General features: G+C 29.0%; 1 protein-coding gene across 2 annotated transcripts; it reads right to left on the minus strand.

Annotated features, from left to right (window-relative positions):
* Positions 1 to 353: 353 nt before the first annotated feature.
* On the minus strand, positions 354 to 14,179 carry LOC143067119 (uncharacterized). Of its 2 annotated transcripts, XM_076240174.1 has the most exons (5): positions 14,007 to 14,179; positions 12,188 to 12,301; positions 7,610 to 7,687; positions 5,621 to 5,650; positions 354 to 3,682 (listed from the first exon to the last, which is right to left on the minus strand). In XM_076240174.1, exons 1-5 carry the CDS (start codon positions 14,037 to 14,039, stop codon positions 3,074 to 3,076), a joined length of 864 nt encoding a protein of 287 aa, XP_076096289.1. In that variant the 5' UTR covers positions 14,040 to 14,179; the 3' UTR covers positions 354 to 3,073. The 2 variants fall into 2 exon arrangements, with proteins under 2 accessions (XP_076096289.1, XP_076096296.1); XM_076240181.1 differs by lacking the exon at positions 5,621 to 5,650.
* Positions 14,180 to 14,189: the final 10 nt, after the last annotated feature.

Raw genomic sequence — 14,189 nt, forward strand, 5'->3', positions numbered from 1 at the left:
CCGAATTTGTTTTCTCTCAATCGATTTATGACTTTTGAACAGCAGTATACTACTGTTGCCTTTATTTACCTGAATATTTTTCTTCAAATATTCATATTTCACTTTATATCTTTTAGAAGTTGATGGTAAACAAAATAGATTTGAAAATTCAAATGTATTTCTGTCTAAAATCATAGGCCTTATTAGAATATGTAACTAGTAACACCTTTTCTTTCTTATTAAACTTCATAAATGTACATCTATTTTATCTTAACTAAAAGTTATCATCAAGAATGTGTTAGTTATATGTTTTTGATATCGTCTTCCATAAATTTGGTCATTCTTTTACATAATGAAATAATAACAAAACAAAATTCTTTATAATCTTTTTAATTCTACAAATAAATGCATAATATCACTAAACTTCAGGACGGAATCTACATGATAATAATGTTCACTGGATTTTGGTTATTTTTTCATGTAAAAATAATTAATTCAATAAACAAAATGAAATATAATGACTGTATCAAAAGTATAGATTTAAAATCTTATACTGAAAAACGGTTCTGCATTTGAATGAAATTTTGAAATGTAAAAGTTACACAATAAGATTATCTCCCCTGAGCACTGAGCAGTTCTTTCTTCTAACCGAAAACGTCTTGATAGAAGAATCTTACACCTAAATAACCTAAAGTAGAAATGTATTAGATAGTTCTGAATATTTCTTAAATCTTGTAAATATATTTTTCCTAAATTTCCCAAAATTATTCACACTTATTCTTAAGCCTTCAAGATATCAGATGTGTGTCAAAGTTCTTTTTTCAGATTAAGTTCTTTAAACTGATAACGGTTTGTTCATAAAAGTTTTCATGTTTATTTTCACAAGAATTGTGTCCAGAATATATGAAAGCAACTACTGTAACATATCATCTAGCTTTTCTAAGGTATAATTATAGATGAAATGTTTGATGTTTGATGCTATTTAAAAAACAACAGCAAATAATACTACATACATGAAAATGTATACAATACAATAAAAATGCACAATCATGATCATACTCCCAATAACTGAAGAAACACACTCAACCCAATATATTAGAGCTTTGCCCACACTAAGTTAATTCAAAAATGACGAATTCATTATATAATTTGTCCCAAAAAATATAACAGCAGATAATTTTTATGAAAAAAATCAAAATCAAGTATTCATGTGCAATTTAGTACAAGTAAAATTTAAAGTTATTTTTTTTATAAATGAAAAGGCTTATAGAAAAAAAACATTTAACAGTATGACCAATATTTTTGTTACAAAAAGAAACAGCAAGCCATTATATTTTAAATGCAAACTACATATAAAGGTATATTAACTAAAGGCTTAATAAAACTATCACAGTTAATGTAAAAATAAAACTATAAAAAAAAATCACAGATTTAAAAGGCTACTTGAGGTTTATTGATATGATACAAATTATAATAGAGTTACTTCCCTTTCATTTGACTTTTTCTAGATTCTCTTTCCCATGGATGTATGCTTATTTACTTACTTTATCATAATTTTACATAATATATATATGACTGTGTAATTGACCAAAATCTTTAATGCCATATATCTTTCTTTGGGGAATTCGATCTTTATTAATAAATTAGTTAAAATCTCAGTTTAAAAGCACTTTAAACAAAACAACATAGTAAATATCTGTGTACCAAACATTTATGTCTAAACAGGGGGGAAAATATAAACACTAACTTAACAAACAACAATATAATTAATAAAGAAAACTTAAAATAAAAACTGTGTACAGTTAATACTGTGAAATATAAAGAAATAAAAGAATAACAAAAATGAGCAACCAAGTACAAGTACCAGTACATAATATCTGTACTACTTTTCAATTTGTACAGTTCAGTGCGTCAAATACTGAAACTAAATAACTAACATTTCGTTTCAGTTTATATAAGGTAATATGGAAAATTTTGAATACTGTTTTATATTTTCAAGCTAATAATTGAGCTTAACATGGATACCCTGTGATGATCAAATACTGGAATGTTATAGAAATAAAAAATCTAACTAAAACTTTTTATACATTGTATAACATGGATGAATTATTTAAAGTTCTATATTAAACTCTCAAAACATCAATATAAAAACAGAAGGGAAGTTACATCAAAACCAATACAAATGTTCACTATTTTTTTGGAAACTATTCACTTCATTTGGATTTTATCTAGCTAAATAAACATTTTTTAGGTATAGAAAAACAAGATTGACAAGTCAAAACAGCTGTAATCAGGTGGCTTAATGTTTGATTTATCCCACTTCTAGTGGACAACTTATTAAGCTTATTTTACAAAAATTTGTTACATTTTCTTAAGAAAATAAATAATGTGTGGAGATATTTAAAACACTATCCATATTGATGTATATAACTGTGTATTCCATAACAACAAATATTGGAAAAGGGTAAATAGTGAGAATATAAACAAGTGGGGAAAAAAATAATACATTGTATATGTAAATTCTCTTTAAAAAAGGCTGATAACATGTAAACATTAACAAGTTTCCAGTTGACTATCTTATTCATCTAGACAATGTGATTTCTGAAAATGCAACTAAATTTTCCTGAAGACAAAATACCACTAAGATGAACAAATGTACACTTCAAAACCCCAAAACAATCCCCATCTAGTCTAAAGGCTATAATTCAATTTGACATTATGAAGTCAGCATAATGAGTTCTTCTATAAATAATTTCCATATATATACAAATATGAAAACGCATAATGTTTAAATTTAATACAAAATTCTCAGCATGCATCCATTAATGGATTAGATTCGTGAAGAATACATCTACAACAATGATTGTGAATCTACGTAGAGCTTACACATTCATATTCAAGACATTCAGTCTTCTCATTTCAGAAATGAAGGGAAATTGATAACAACAATCTTCCATCTCAAGAACCATTGTCTATGGCATCACTATTGTTTGACACTATATCAATATTTCAGTTAATTAGTCACATCTGTAAGTTCATTGTAGACATATAATATAACAATGACAAATAATTTTGATCCGTTTTTTAGATATAACTATTCACAAGTGGCTACTGTCGTAGGTACTGGTGCTGTCCATGCCAGCTTTGGTGGATCGGCAATCACTTGTGTTGTTTCTCTTACAGGAGCAGTTTGTGTAGGCTCTTGGTGGAATGTAACCTGTCGTTCCCCCTCCGATGTGGGAGCCGGTGGATGTGGCATAAAACCATCAGTCTGTGTTGCTGACTTTACTGGGGCTCTAGGACTGCTTACCCAATTTAAACATGAGGCAACTGTTTCCCTGTACCTTATAGGTTTTGCAGACATACATCGGTTTTTCCTGTTCAATAGACTAAGTTTTACAGATTCGTTGTTGCTGGCATCAATAGTTGGTTTATTAGGACCTCCTTCACTATGAGCATAACGATAAGTGGATGTTGGAACACCATCGAATGAAGTTTTTGGACGTTTTATTATTATCTGTGGTACAGGTATAGGTATGGGTACAGGAATCTGATTTGATTTACCACCCGAAACTTTAAAGTCAACTCTGTATGTTGAACATAAAGGTCGAGATCTCTCTGTGAATTCTCTCTCTGGCATCCATGTGATGAAATCTTGTTTGAAGTTATAAGTCTCATTAGGAACTCTCTTTCTGCCAAGACCCTGAAATGAAGGCATGTAATATTGTTATATAATTTCTGCCAAGACCCTGTAATGATAGCTTATAATATTTATATCATTTCTGCCGAGACCCTGTAATGAAGGCATATTTATATTGTTATATCATTTCTGCCAAGACCCTGTAATGAAGGCATATAATATTGTTATTAATTTCTGCAAAGATCCTGTAATTAAGGCATATATTACAATATATAAATCATTAAGCAATTTGATTTTTTTTCTTCTAAACTTTGACTTTTCTTTAATATTATTATTTTCAAATAAAATGTCTTAAACCTATACAGTATTTTGTGCTTCTAATTATTTTTACATGGCAAACTATCCTTTTACGAAAAAGATTGAAATCATCCATTACATAAATGTATTGTAAATTAGGAATTCCAAATCAGTTTTGTACCAACAATTCTGTCTATAGATCCAGACAGACAACTGCTATAGGTAGCACCTTTGACCTTAGTACAATGTACATAACCTTGAGAAATTTCTTGAATACTCAAAAATGTTGAAAAATCTATATCTTATATGATCTTAATCAGTATATATAAAAAAGGAGATGTGGTATGATTGTCAATGAGACAACTTGTCACAAGAGACCAAATGACACAGAAATTAACAACTATAGGTCATCTGTTTTTTTTTGCAGATAAAGAAAAAACAGTGTGATTTGTATGCACTTAAGATAATGGATTCTTTTTTTTTCTCAACTTGCAGGTTCCAACTACTGCAATATTATATAAAGTTGTGACACAAATGTTTTATGAGATAAACATCAAATTTCTCATGCATGTGACAAACACAATAAGCATTTAAATCGCACAATACAAGAAATACCAGATGATATTCAAACCCAATCATCTGTGTAGTCAAGACATGTGTTTATCAAACATTTCTTATTTACAATCAAATGTTTGGTGTTTATCACAAATAAACGATGTTAGTTTACAAATAATTTTTTTTAACTTGAATGTGTAGATCTTGCTGCTATGGAGCGTTTGTCATTTGCTTCTTTTAAACCTTTTCATAAATCAAATTAAAGTTTTAAATTTAATCAATGTTAATCAGTAATAACCCTCAAGACCATATAAACTCCCAACACCAAATGTAAATACATGAAAAAGCAATTTAAACTATTTAAAACCTATCATATTAAGTCTACTCAACCTTTCAGTTCTAAACTATACCCACCCAACGAAAGCTATAATCATTTCTTACTTCGTGGCTTGTTTATACAACAACAATAATATCAAATTATTCTGATAACGACTTCTAAAATCAAATATAATGGTACTCAATTTGGAATTTTCTGACATAATATCAAATTATGACTTTAACAATATTCAATAGATCAGAAAGACATTATTAAGCTAAGTAATTTAATGTTCATAAAATGTTAAAATCATTTAAAACATTTAAGTATTTCTACTGCTAGGTAATAATGACCTTAGCCAGGTTTAGGCACAACTCATTTCAATTTTGGGGTTTTCAATGTTCAGGCTCAACTTCATGATTAATTTTGCCATCCAACTGATTTGAGTCCCACTTATAAGTCTGATAGTGATAAAACATGCATGGTGTACAAAATTATAAGCCTTATATTATTGATGACTAAAAAAAATATATACATATATTATATCAGCAGTCTAACTCCCTCATTAACATATACAAAGAGATGCAATGAAAAAGTTATTGATGAAATTCCGTGCTTGTATTTCATTTTTATAAAACAAATCAGTCATATTCACTCACTAGGAAAGAATTTCACTTTCCAACTGTGTTCATATCTGTGTAAAGCTGAACGTGTGAATTCCTATGTAAATGTGGTCAATCAAAATTCGGACATAACGAACTAAAAATAAACATAAATTTGAGGAAATACCATCTAATCCAACTAAAAGTCGTAGGGAAACTGGATTGACTTACTGTGAAACCATATATAGCTGCATTATATTGCTGTAAAATTATTGAATTATAATACATCTACTGTAAACAAACTTATTTCCAGAAACATTTGTTTGAAAGACTTATAAGAAAATAACTGTATAAAATCATTGTGATGTGTTAAATATTGACATTCTTCGAAAACTGTTGGAAACAAATTCATCAACAAAGTTTTAAAATCCTCAAAATACATTAATAAAAAATAGACTCAAAAAAAATATCAAAATTATAAATTGTAATAAGAACTTAATCAATTTAATCACCATAAAAATCTATAAAGACTGGTTACCATGAAATCCCTGTCAGATATAAGGTAGGTTATGTAATTGCTAGAATGTTCAACTTTCTCAAATATCTTCAAGTGAAATCCCCATATTAGTTTGAGGATCTTTTTCAACTGCTCTTAACATATATATCAACTGCAAAGTTGTGTTGATTCCAATGAAACTCTACAAAACTTATACATTAATCTAAATATTTCCATACATGTGTTTAAATCTTTTTTGATTAAATGAAAAACATGAAAACTAATACCTTGAACAAACAGTTACAAGTGATAAATGAATGTTTTATAACTGGATATATTTTATCAACATTTCAGCTGTTAATACTGAAGTACTATTGAAATATAGCATATATTAGTAGTTACCAAATGGCTGTTAAAAGTCAGTGTCACCATAATCAATTTCAACAATCAGAGATTTTGAAGTTATAAAAAACAAGAGGGTTAAACAGTCAACATTTATTTTAAAGTTTAATTCAGAAATTGTTCAAAATTTGTTGAGTCAATGATAAACTCCTACACAGAGATTGATGATTGATGATTTTTGTTACATGCTCTCTACATTAATATTTATTTTTTGCAAGACCAACAAAATCTGTAATGCATGAAAAAAGAAATCAAAATCTATAACAGAAAAAACTTTTTAAAGGTATTTTGTACCAATTCTAAAAATTCAGACCTCTTCAATGATTTTGAAGTAGTGTTGCTTATTACAGTGCAGATGGCCCACCACCTGGAGAAAAGATTTGTCAAGAATATTGTCAGCTTATAGTCTAATTCAACAAATTAAGGGCATACAATACAGTTACAGGGGAGGTAATGACGTTGCTAACGTAAAATGTTATTTTCGCGACTTCAAACTGTGACATATCGGGAAAAGATGCATTTTTCGACTGATTTTTATCATTCAAACTGATTTAATTTAAAAATGAGTGCATGGACCCCTATTTTTTAAAACGACATTTTGCTTCATTTTGCAGGAAGATTATGTAGACCAAATTTTAGAAAACTGTAAATAGTGCAATTTTTTTAATTTTGATAAATATACAGCAAAAAATTACGTTTTTTTTCTCAATTCATGACCATTTGATAAATATGAGTTATTTCTGAATAAAAAATGCATAAATTTTTATGATACTTATAAAATACAGAAATTACAAATTATTTAACAAAACACAATTTGTGTTCATCTTTTAAAACAAAAAAGTTATGTCTTTCTTTCGAAAGAAAAAATACGGCCACAAATCTGAATTTTGAGCAAAAATACAAAATTTCGACCTCATTTAACTCAAAAAGTAGCAAATGAAGGTATATTTTTAATTACATATTTGATTTAATCAGGCAAAAAATAGCCAATATGGAAATTTTCATCAAACTGTAAATACGGGATCAAAACTGTATCGTATGCCGGCACACGATACAGTTTTGATCCTGTATTTACAGTTTGATGAAAATTTCCATATTGTCTATTTCAATTTGCATACATCCTGGTTTGCCTTCATTTAGTGGTCAAATATATATTAGATCATATTTTTAGTATCTTATCATTTTTAATGTTTATATGTTAGAGAAAAAATGTATTCTGTATGGTCTTCAACCAAGAAAAACTTCTATTTCAGAATTCAGTAAAAATAGCCCAATGGAAATAATATTGTTTCAAAATTTCTACCAAGTTAACTCATATTTACCTGTTCAAAATACAATGCACTGTCTAAAAATGATTCCCTGTTATCATGATGAGAAAACACATGTTTGGCTGTTGGTTGCTGAAATTATAAAAACAACAGAGTGAGTAAATAATGTGTATAGCAATCATTGACCATAATGATGTTCTTCACACAAAAACCAGCTTTTGAGAAATGTTATCATGCATTTTTATTTCTCTTGGTACTAATTTGGTGAGCATTGAATTTGAAATTTTTGAAATGGTCTGCATCCATTGGCAACATAAAAAAAAGCCTTGATAAATATTGAAATATGTACCAGAAGATCATTGTTTGTTTAATCATTAAATAACTGTTGGTTTGATTTATTTCTGCATTTTGCAAACATTGATACTGTGGATTTGTTTCCTTTTGTGGGGGCACCAGTAAGAAATATTTTTGGACTAGTTTTTCCCCAAGAAATCCAAGAAAACAGAAATGCTGATAATAAATCCACAGTATGTAAATTTGAGAAATAGATCAGATGTGTAGAAAACAAAACATTTAAACCATAAATTAGTACAATGTAATAAATTGTATTTCATTATTAGTTTCATTGATTTATCAATGTTTCTACTCTAATTTTGCATGTAAGAAGTGGTATGCAGTATGAATTGTGATACAATTTTATTGGAACTTAAAGATCATTGATCTTTTTTAATTATTTAGTACCAGTCATGGTTAAAGTATGGTTTAATATTCTAGATATCAATAAAGTCTTGAATTTTATTTAAGGAACACCAATTAGCAGATCAACTGAAACATTTATGGTACAAATTGAAAAAGTGGATAATATGTAAATTTGAAAGACAGAGATCAATTATCTTGATAATGCAGATAACAATATACTTTAAACTATAAATGAGTATTGGATTGTATATCATTATAGATTCATTGATTAACCAAACTTTCAAGTACCATAGCCATTATATTTAAATGGCACCTTGTGCTATGCATTCTAAAATAAATAAAAGGAGATGTAGGCTATATATTCCAGTTTTTCAATGTTCAATATTTATTTTTAACTGTCCAATCATTGTTGATAACAATTCTGAAGGACAGGAAATTGAAAATTACAGCGCCACTGAATTTAAATGAAAGTGATAAACATGGATAACATGATACAATCCATTTTGGATCAACATTTACTTGAACAATCGAGAACAATATCAATGAAAATATCAGTACCTGCCATTACGAATAATCCTCTATGCATTGTTATAGGAAACTAAAAACTGTTTTCAGTAACTATATGAACTAAGACACAAACAGTATTTTCAAATTAACCAAGCAAATTCATTGCTTTACCAAGATCTGTGATTTTGAAAGCACTCATCCATTATTTGTAAAATTTAACATCTAAAAGTAATTTATCCTTATATTTGATGAAATTTTATGAATTCTTGAACTTCTCTTACCACCCTGCTTTTAGAGAGAAAGGCTGTTTTTTTTAAAAAATATGAATACCAGCTAGAAAAGTGGCTAAGTAATAGTTCAACCATAAAAAACCTGACTGAATTTTGTTGTGGGCAAAATTAAGAATGATAGCTTTGACATAAATTACAAGGTTTTCATTTTTTTCAGCTCTGCTCATGTTCTTAAAAAAACAAAACAAAACAATTGCTGTATTTTTTACCATACCTCAGAATTATCATACAAAAACTATCTGACTGCTTTGTAAAACTTAATGCAAATGTTTCAAGAATGAAAAAAATCAAAGCTAGAAAATACCATACAAAAATTATCTACAAGACATGTAAAAATGTACAATGTAATGTGTAATGTTTCAAGAAGAAAAATCAGAGATCAAGGGGTAAATCTTTCATGGAATGTTAAAGTGATCAATAGGAGAATCGATAGACGGATTATCTAAAGTGGTAAAGCTGGTTTTCTGTCTGTTTTTCAAGAGTCGACAAGATAACTTCAAACAAGGATTTATTTCTATAATCCCTCTTGAATGCTACCACATTATACCAAATTGTAAACCATTCATGATTGTAATTTAAACAAGACAACTGAATTTATCCCAAATGACTACATAATCTACTTATTAAACCCATTCAGTATTGTCTTCTTTAAAGTCGTGGTCATACAATGTAATATTATCAATTGTATTACATAAAACAGTAAAAATAAGGTCAATATAAAATAAATAGAGAATGTGTTTATGGATACAGATGATACCCCCCTATTCTATTATTTACATGTTTTATTTTATATTATGATTGAGCTGTTTGAAGGTTCTAGTGCTTAGATGAACATATTATTAGTATGATGTGGGTAACTGAAAAAAAAACCAATAAATATGTTTCCTTTAGCAATGATGTCAGTCTTTAACACAACCAAATGTAAGAAACAGGTAATCTAAAATTACAATTTCCCAGTTGTGTACAATTTGCTTGAATAATTCAACATCAGAATAGCTGAAATTAAAAATGGTGGGTTTGACCTCATATGACCTAGAATTATATGCTGACTAACACTAGGTGTCTCCATTAAACCAGTTTATGTGATCATTTTATATCATAGGATTTTGTAAAATGACTTTGATATGAATTTAAAAGTAAACCTAAACAATGAAACAATATAACTTTTAGAGTCAAATGATCTCATTGTCACAAAAAGTAAGGATTACTTAAATGCACTTTATACAAAGTTTGATGGTTTTATGCCAGGCAATTATTGAAATATGACTCCTTCATACTTTATTAATATATACACACAAAGACACTGTGTTCTACTATGTACCAAAAATGTGCAAAGGTATTGAAATATATCCACTGGTACTGAATTAAAAAAACACTGAAGTAGATTGATTAATTGATTGTTTTGTTTTAACGCTACTTTTAAGCGCCACATTTGATTTTTTTGTGGCGGCCAGTTTTTATTGATGGTGGAAGCTGAAGTGGCCGGAGATAACCACAGACCTTCAATAGGAAATTGACAACCCTAGTCAATTAAGACTGGAGTCAGGTGCATTCTTAGGGCAGCACGAGCTCACAACCTCAGTGTGGACTGGTTAAGTGATTACAGTAGTAGAACTACTAGTACAGTGTACTTAGACCATCATTTTTGGTAGATAAATTGGAATCAAAAAAATGGTGTGGTTTATCATGGAAATTTCAAGTCATTTATCAAATTGTCTGTCCAAAATATGAAATGAAAAGTACCACTTTTTTTAAAACGGGTATAGACTTAAATATATAGTGAAGTTCAATTCATAGCTTTATAAGAATAAAAAACATCTAGTTTTTTGGTCTCAATTATTTCCAGACTTTATTTTCAATAAATTAGTCCCTGTGAGGGCCAAGTTAAACAGAAAATGTCTTCTGATATCCGAAAAAATTTCTACAAAATCATATTCTGTCTATTTAAATAAAATGCCAGTATGTAAATACTCCACTTTTATCACCTACTGTAAATATAAAAGTAAATATAAAAATATACCATACTTTGTGGTACTTGTCAATACGTTATTGTATTAGTAGATATAACTGTGTGTTTAATATCTCTGAAGAGAAGGTAATATTTACTCAAATAAAATATTCAAATAATTGTGATCAGTTAATGTTATATTATTCTGTAACTATTTGATTAGTTTTACACATCCTTCTTGATAGGATAAATTGTGGTGTTTGTGTAATTTATATACAGTTTTGTACAGTAATTATTAACATGAATCGATGAAATTATTTGAATGAATTGATTTAGGATTTGTTTATGTAAAATCTTAAATGTTTGACTTACACAAGACAAGTAAATGTTACATACATTGTATATATATACATTTTGTAACTAAACTTTTTTTTTTTATCTTTATTTATAATTATTATTAATAATTCAAAATATAAAGAATGTGGTATGATTGTCAATGAGATAATTATATACACAATAGACTATGGACAAGTGACATCAATATTAGCAGTCTGTGCCAAAGTGTTTCATGATTTGTCTGATCGAAATAGAAATTTGAACTTTTCTACTATATATTCAACTAAAATTTTTTAAAAGTTCTGTCTGAAGGAATGATTTTTTGTCCGACATTTTGTTGGTCAGACAGAGTTTGGGATACATGGTATTAGCAACTATAGGTCACTGATTTTACAAAGATAAACTTACTCTTATTTTAACAAAAATATGTTTACATGTCTATTGGTCATGTGGGTGTTTAAAATTACTTTAAACACTCTTTGCTAGATCATGACCAGAATCTAATAGCTTAATGTAATGAGCTGGGTTCAAACTCACCACATCAGGGTTGACAGACTAGAGATCACCAAAGATAAACTTCTTAAACCACTCCGTCTTCATGCCCGGGAGAGACCCTCCCCCCCAAAAAAAAACAACATAAGATGTGACCAATATTTAACAGTGATGCATTTATAAATATTAATAGGAACCTCATAAATATACAAATATAAACATTTATTACATATCAGAGTTCTAAATAATTGAAACTTTTCACTTTAGATTTTGCAAGGGACCATACATTGTATATACATGTACCACACAGATCAATTAAATACTTATACGACTTTTACATTTTGATACACTTGGTCTTACCCTAGCTCGATTAAGAAATCTTTTTGGAGGCACTGGTTTTGCTATTTGTCTGTATTCACACACAAAGTCATTGCGAGATTTACTGCGATAATGGCCATAATATCCAGATGAAAACTGAAAAGAAATGCAAAATTTGAGAACCAACCATTTCATGTACATACAATTTTCTTCTTTTAAATTAAAGCATTTAAAAAGATACCCTACATGTACATGTACATTGTATGTCATAATATTCTAATCTTCCATGAAACTTGGAGAACATGTGTCAGCTTAAACAGTCTTTTTTTTCAACCAGAATACATTGTACCTGTACATTATGCAATTTACAATCAAAATCTACATTGTACATGTATGTTTTGGCAAAGAAAATCTCTGAAATATACTTTATCAAGTCAAAAAGTATATGCAAAATCTAGCGCCGAATAGAAAAAAATCGAAGTCAGGTAATATCTAGAGCTCTGTTATATATCTTTCTGCTTAAGACTTATGGAAGTAAACAAAAACTCAAAATTGTTGTTAGATAATTTTTTTCTTCTAAGTTGGCTTATCAAAATCAAAGGTTTCCTCTGGGTTTTTCACCATCAGATCATTTTTGCAGAGTATCATTAAAACTGGCCAAGTAGTTTCAGAAAAAAATATGAAAAAGGATGATGGAGAAAAACTGCATGAAGTTACATTGTCTATTGAATTTAGATTTAAAGAACGCTATTAAATATTTACCAATATGTTCCTTCAAATATTTCGCAAAAAAAATACTGACAGAAAATACCCTTTTATGCAAGAACTCATCAGTTTTAAAAATAATGAGTCCATATTTTAATAAGCCAAGGATTTGTTGTTGGAGCAAGATGGAATAGCAGGAGAGAATCATCCCTTTGCCAGGAAAACTAGTCCATTGAATTAGAGTCAAACTCATCTCCAACTCATCTTTATATTAAAATATAATATTGGGGTCAGAATTTCAATATGCTGCTTACAGTTACTCTTTGGGCAAACAAATTCAGACCCATTACCAACAAGAACAATAACAGTGATGATCATATATAATTTGGCTAAATTTATGTTATAAATAGATAGTTATCAAAGGTACAGTACACTGAGTACCAGGATTATAATTTAGTACGCCAGACACGCGTTTCGTCTACATAAGACTCATCAGTGATGCTCATATCAAAATATTTATAAAGCCAAGCAAGTACAAAGTTGAAGAGCATTGAGGATCCAAAATTCCAAAATGTTGTGCCAAATACAGCTTAGGTCATCTATGCCTGGGATAAGAAAGTCCTTAGTTTTATCAAAAAATTCAAAGTTTTGTTTACAGGAAATTTATAAAAATGACCACATTATTGATATTCATGTCAACACTTAATCGCTTTGTACTCTAAATCGGCTGATGATACCATCAGGGACGAAACATTTACCAGCAGTGGCATCAACCTATAAAGTGATTGAATCTTGGTTGCTTAATGACCAGTGGCAAATATTTCATGCATGTTCATAAATATCACATAATTGCATCCAGTGAATGATAAATGTACATAATCTTCAAACTTTATTTGACATTACGAACTTTTAGTTATTATGTCTAAAGACATGTTTCCCCGAATGATCCCAGCTCAAACGGAGTAGTTCATTCATAAAATTGAAACTTGTCTATCTATTGAAAAAAACTTTCTTGACAGAAACTATTTCTGGTCAGTATTTATGTTCCTGTGACAAGCTGTTGCTATAATTTACTATTACCTATTTTTAAATGAAATTGCAAAATATCTCGGATTTTTATGTATAAACTCTATGACAGTTCATTAGATAAACTTACCCAGCTGCCACGGACATCAGTTGCAGCAGTCATTGTTACAAATCCCCAGTGGCTTATCTAAATCCTCATTAACACATAATGGGGCTAAATGACAGAGAATGATTGACAATAGACACACAAATTAGGTAATTTGAGTTACCATGCAATGTGAATGATATGGCTGTGTAAACAAGTGCGTGTCGC

The sequence above is a fragment of the Mytilus galloprovincialis genome, chromosome 1, assembly GCF_965363235.1.
Source record: "Mytilus galloprovincialis chromosome 1, xbMytGall1.hap1.1, whole genome shotgun sequence".
NCBI lineage: Eukaryota > Metazoa > Mollusca > Bivalvia > Mytilida > Mytilidae > Mytilus > Mytilus galloprovincialis.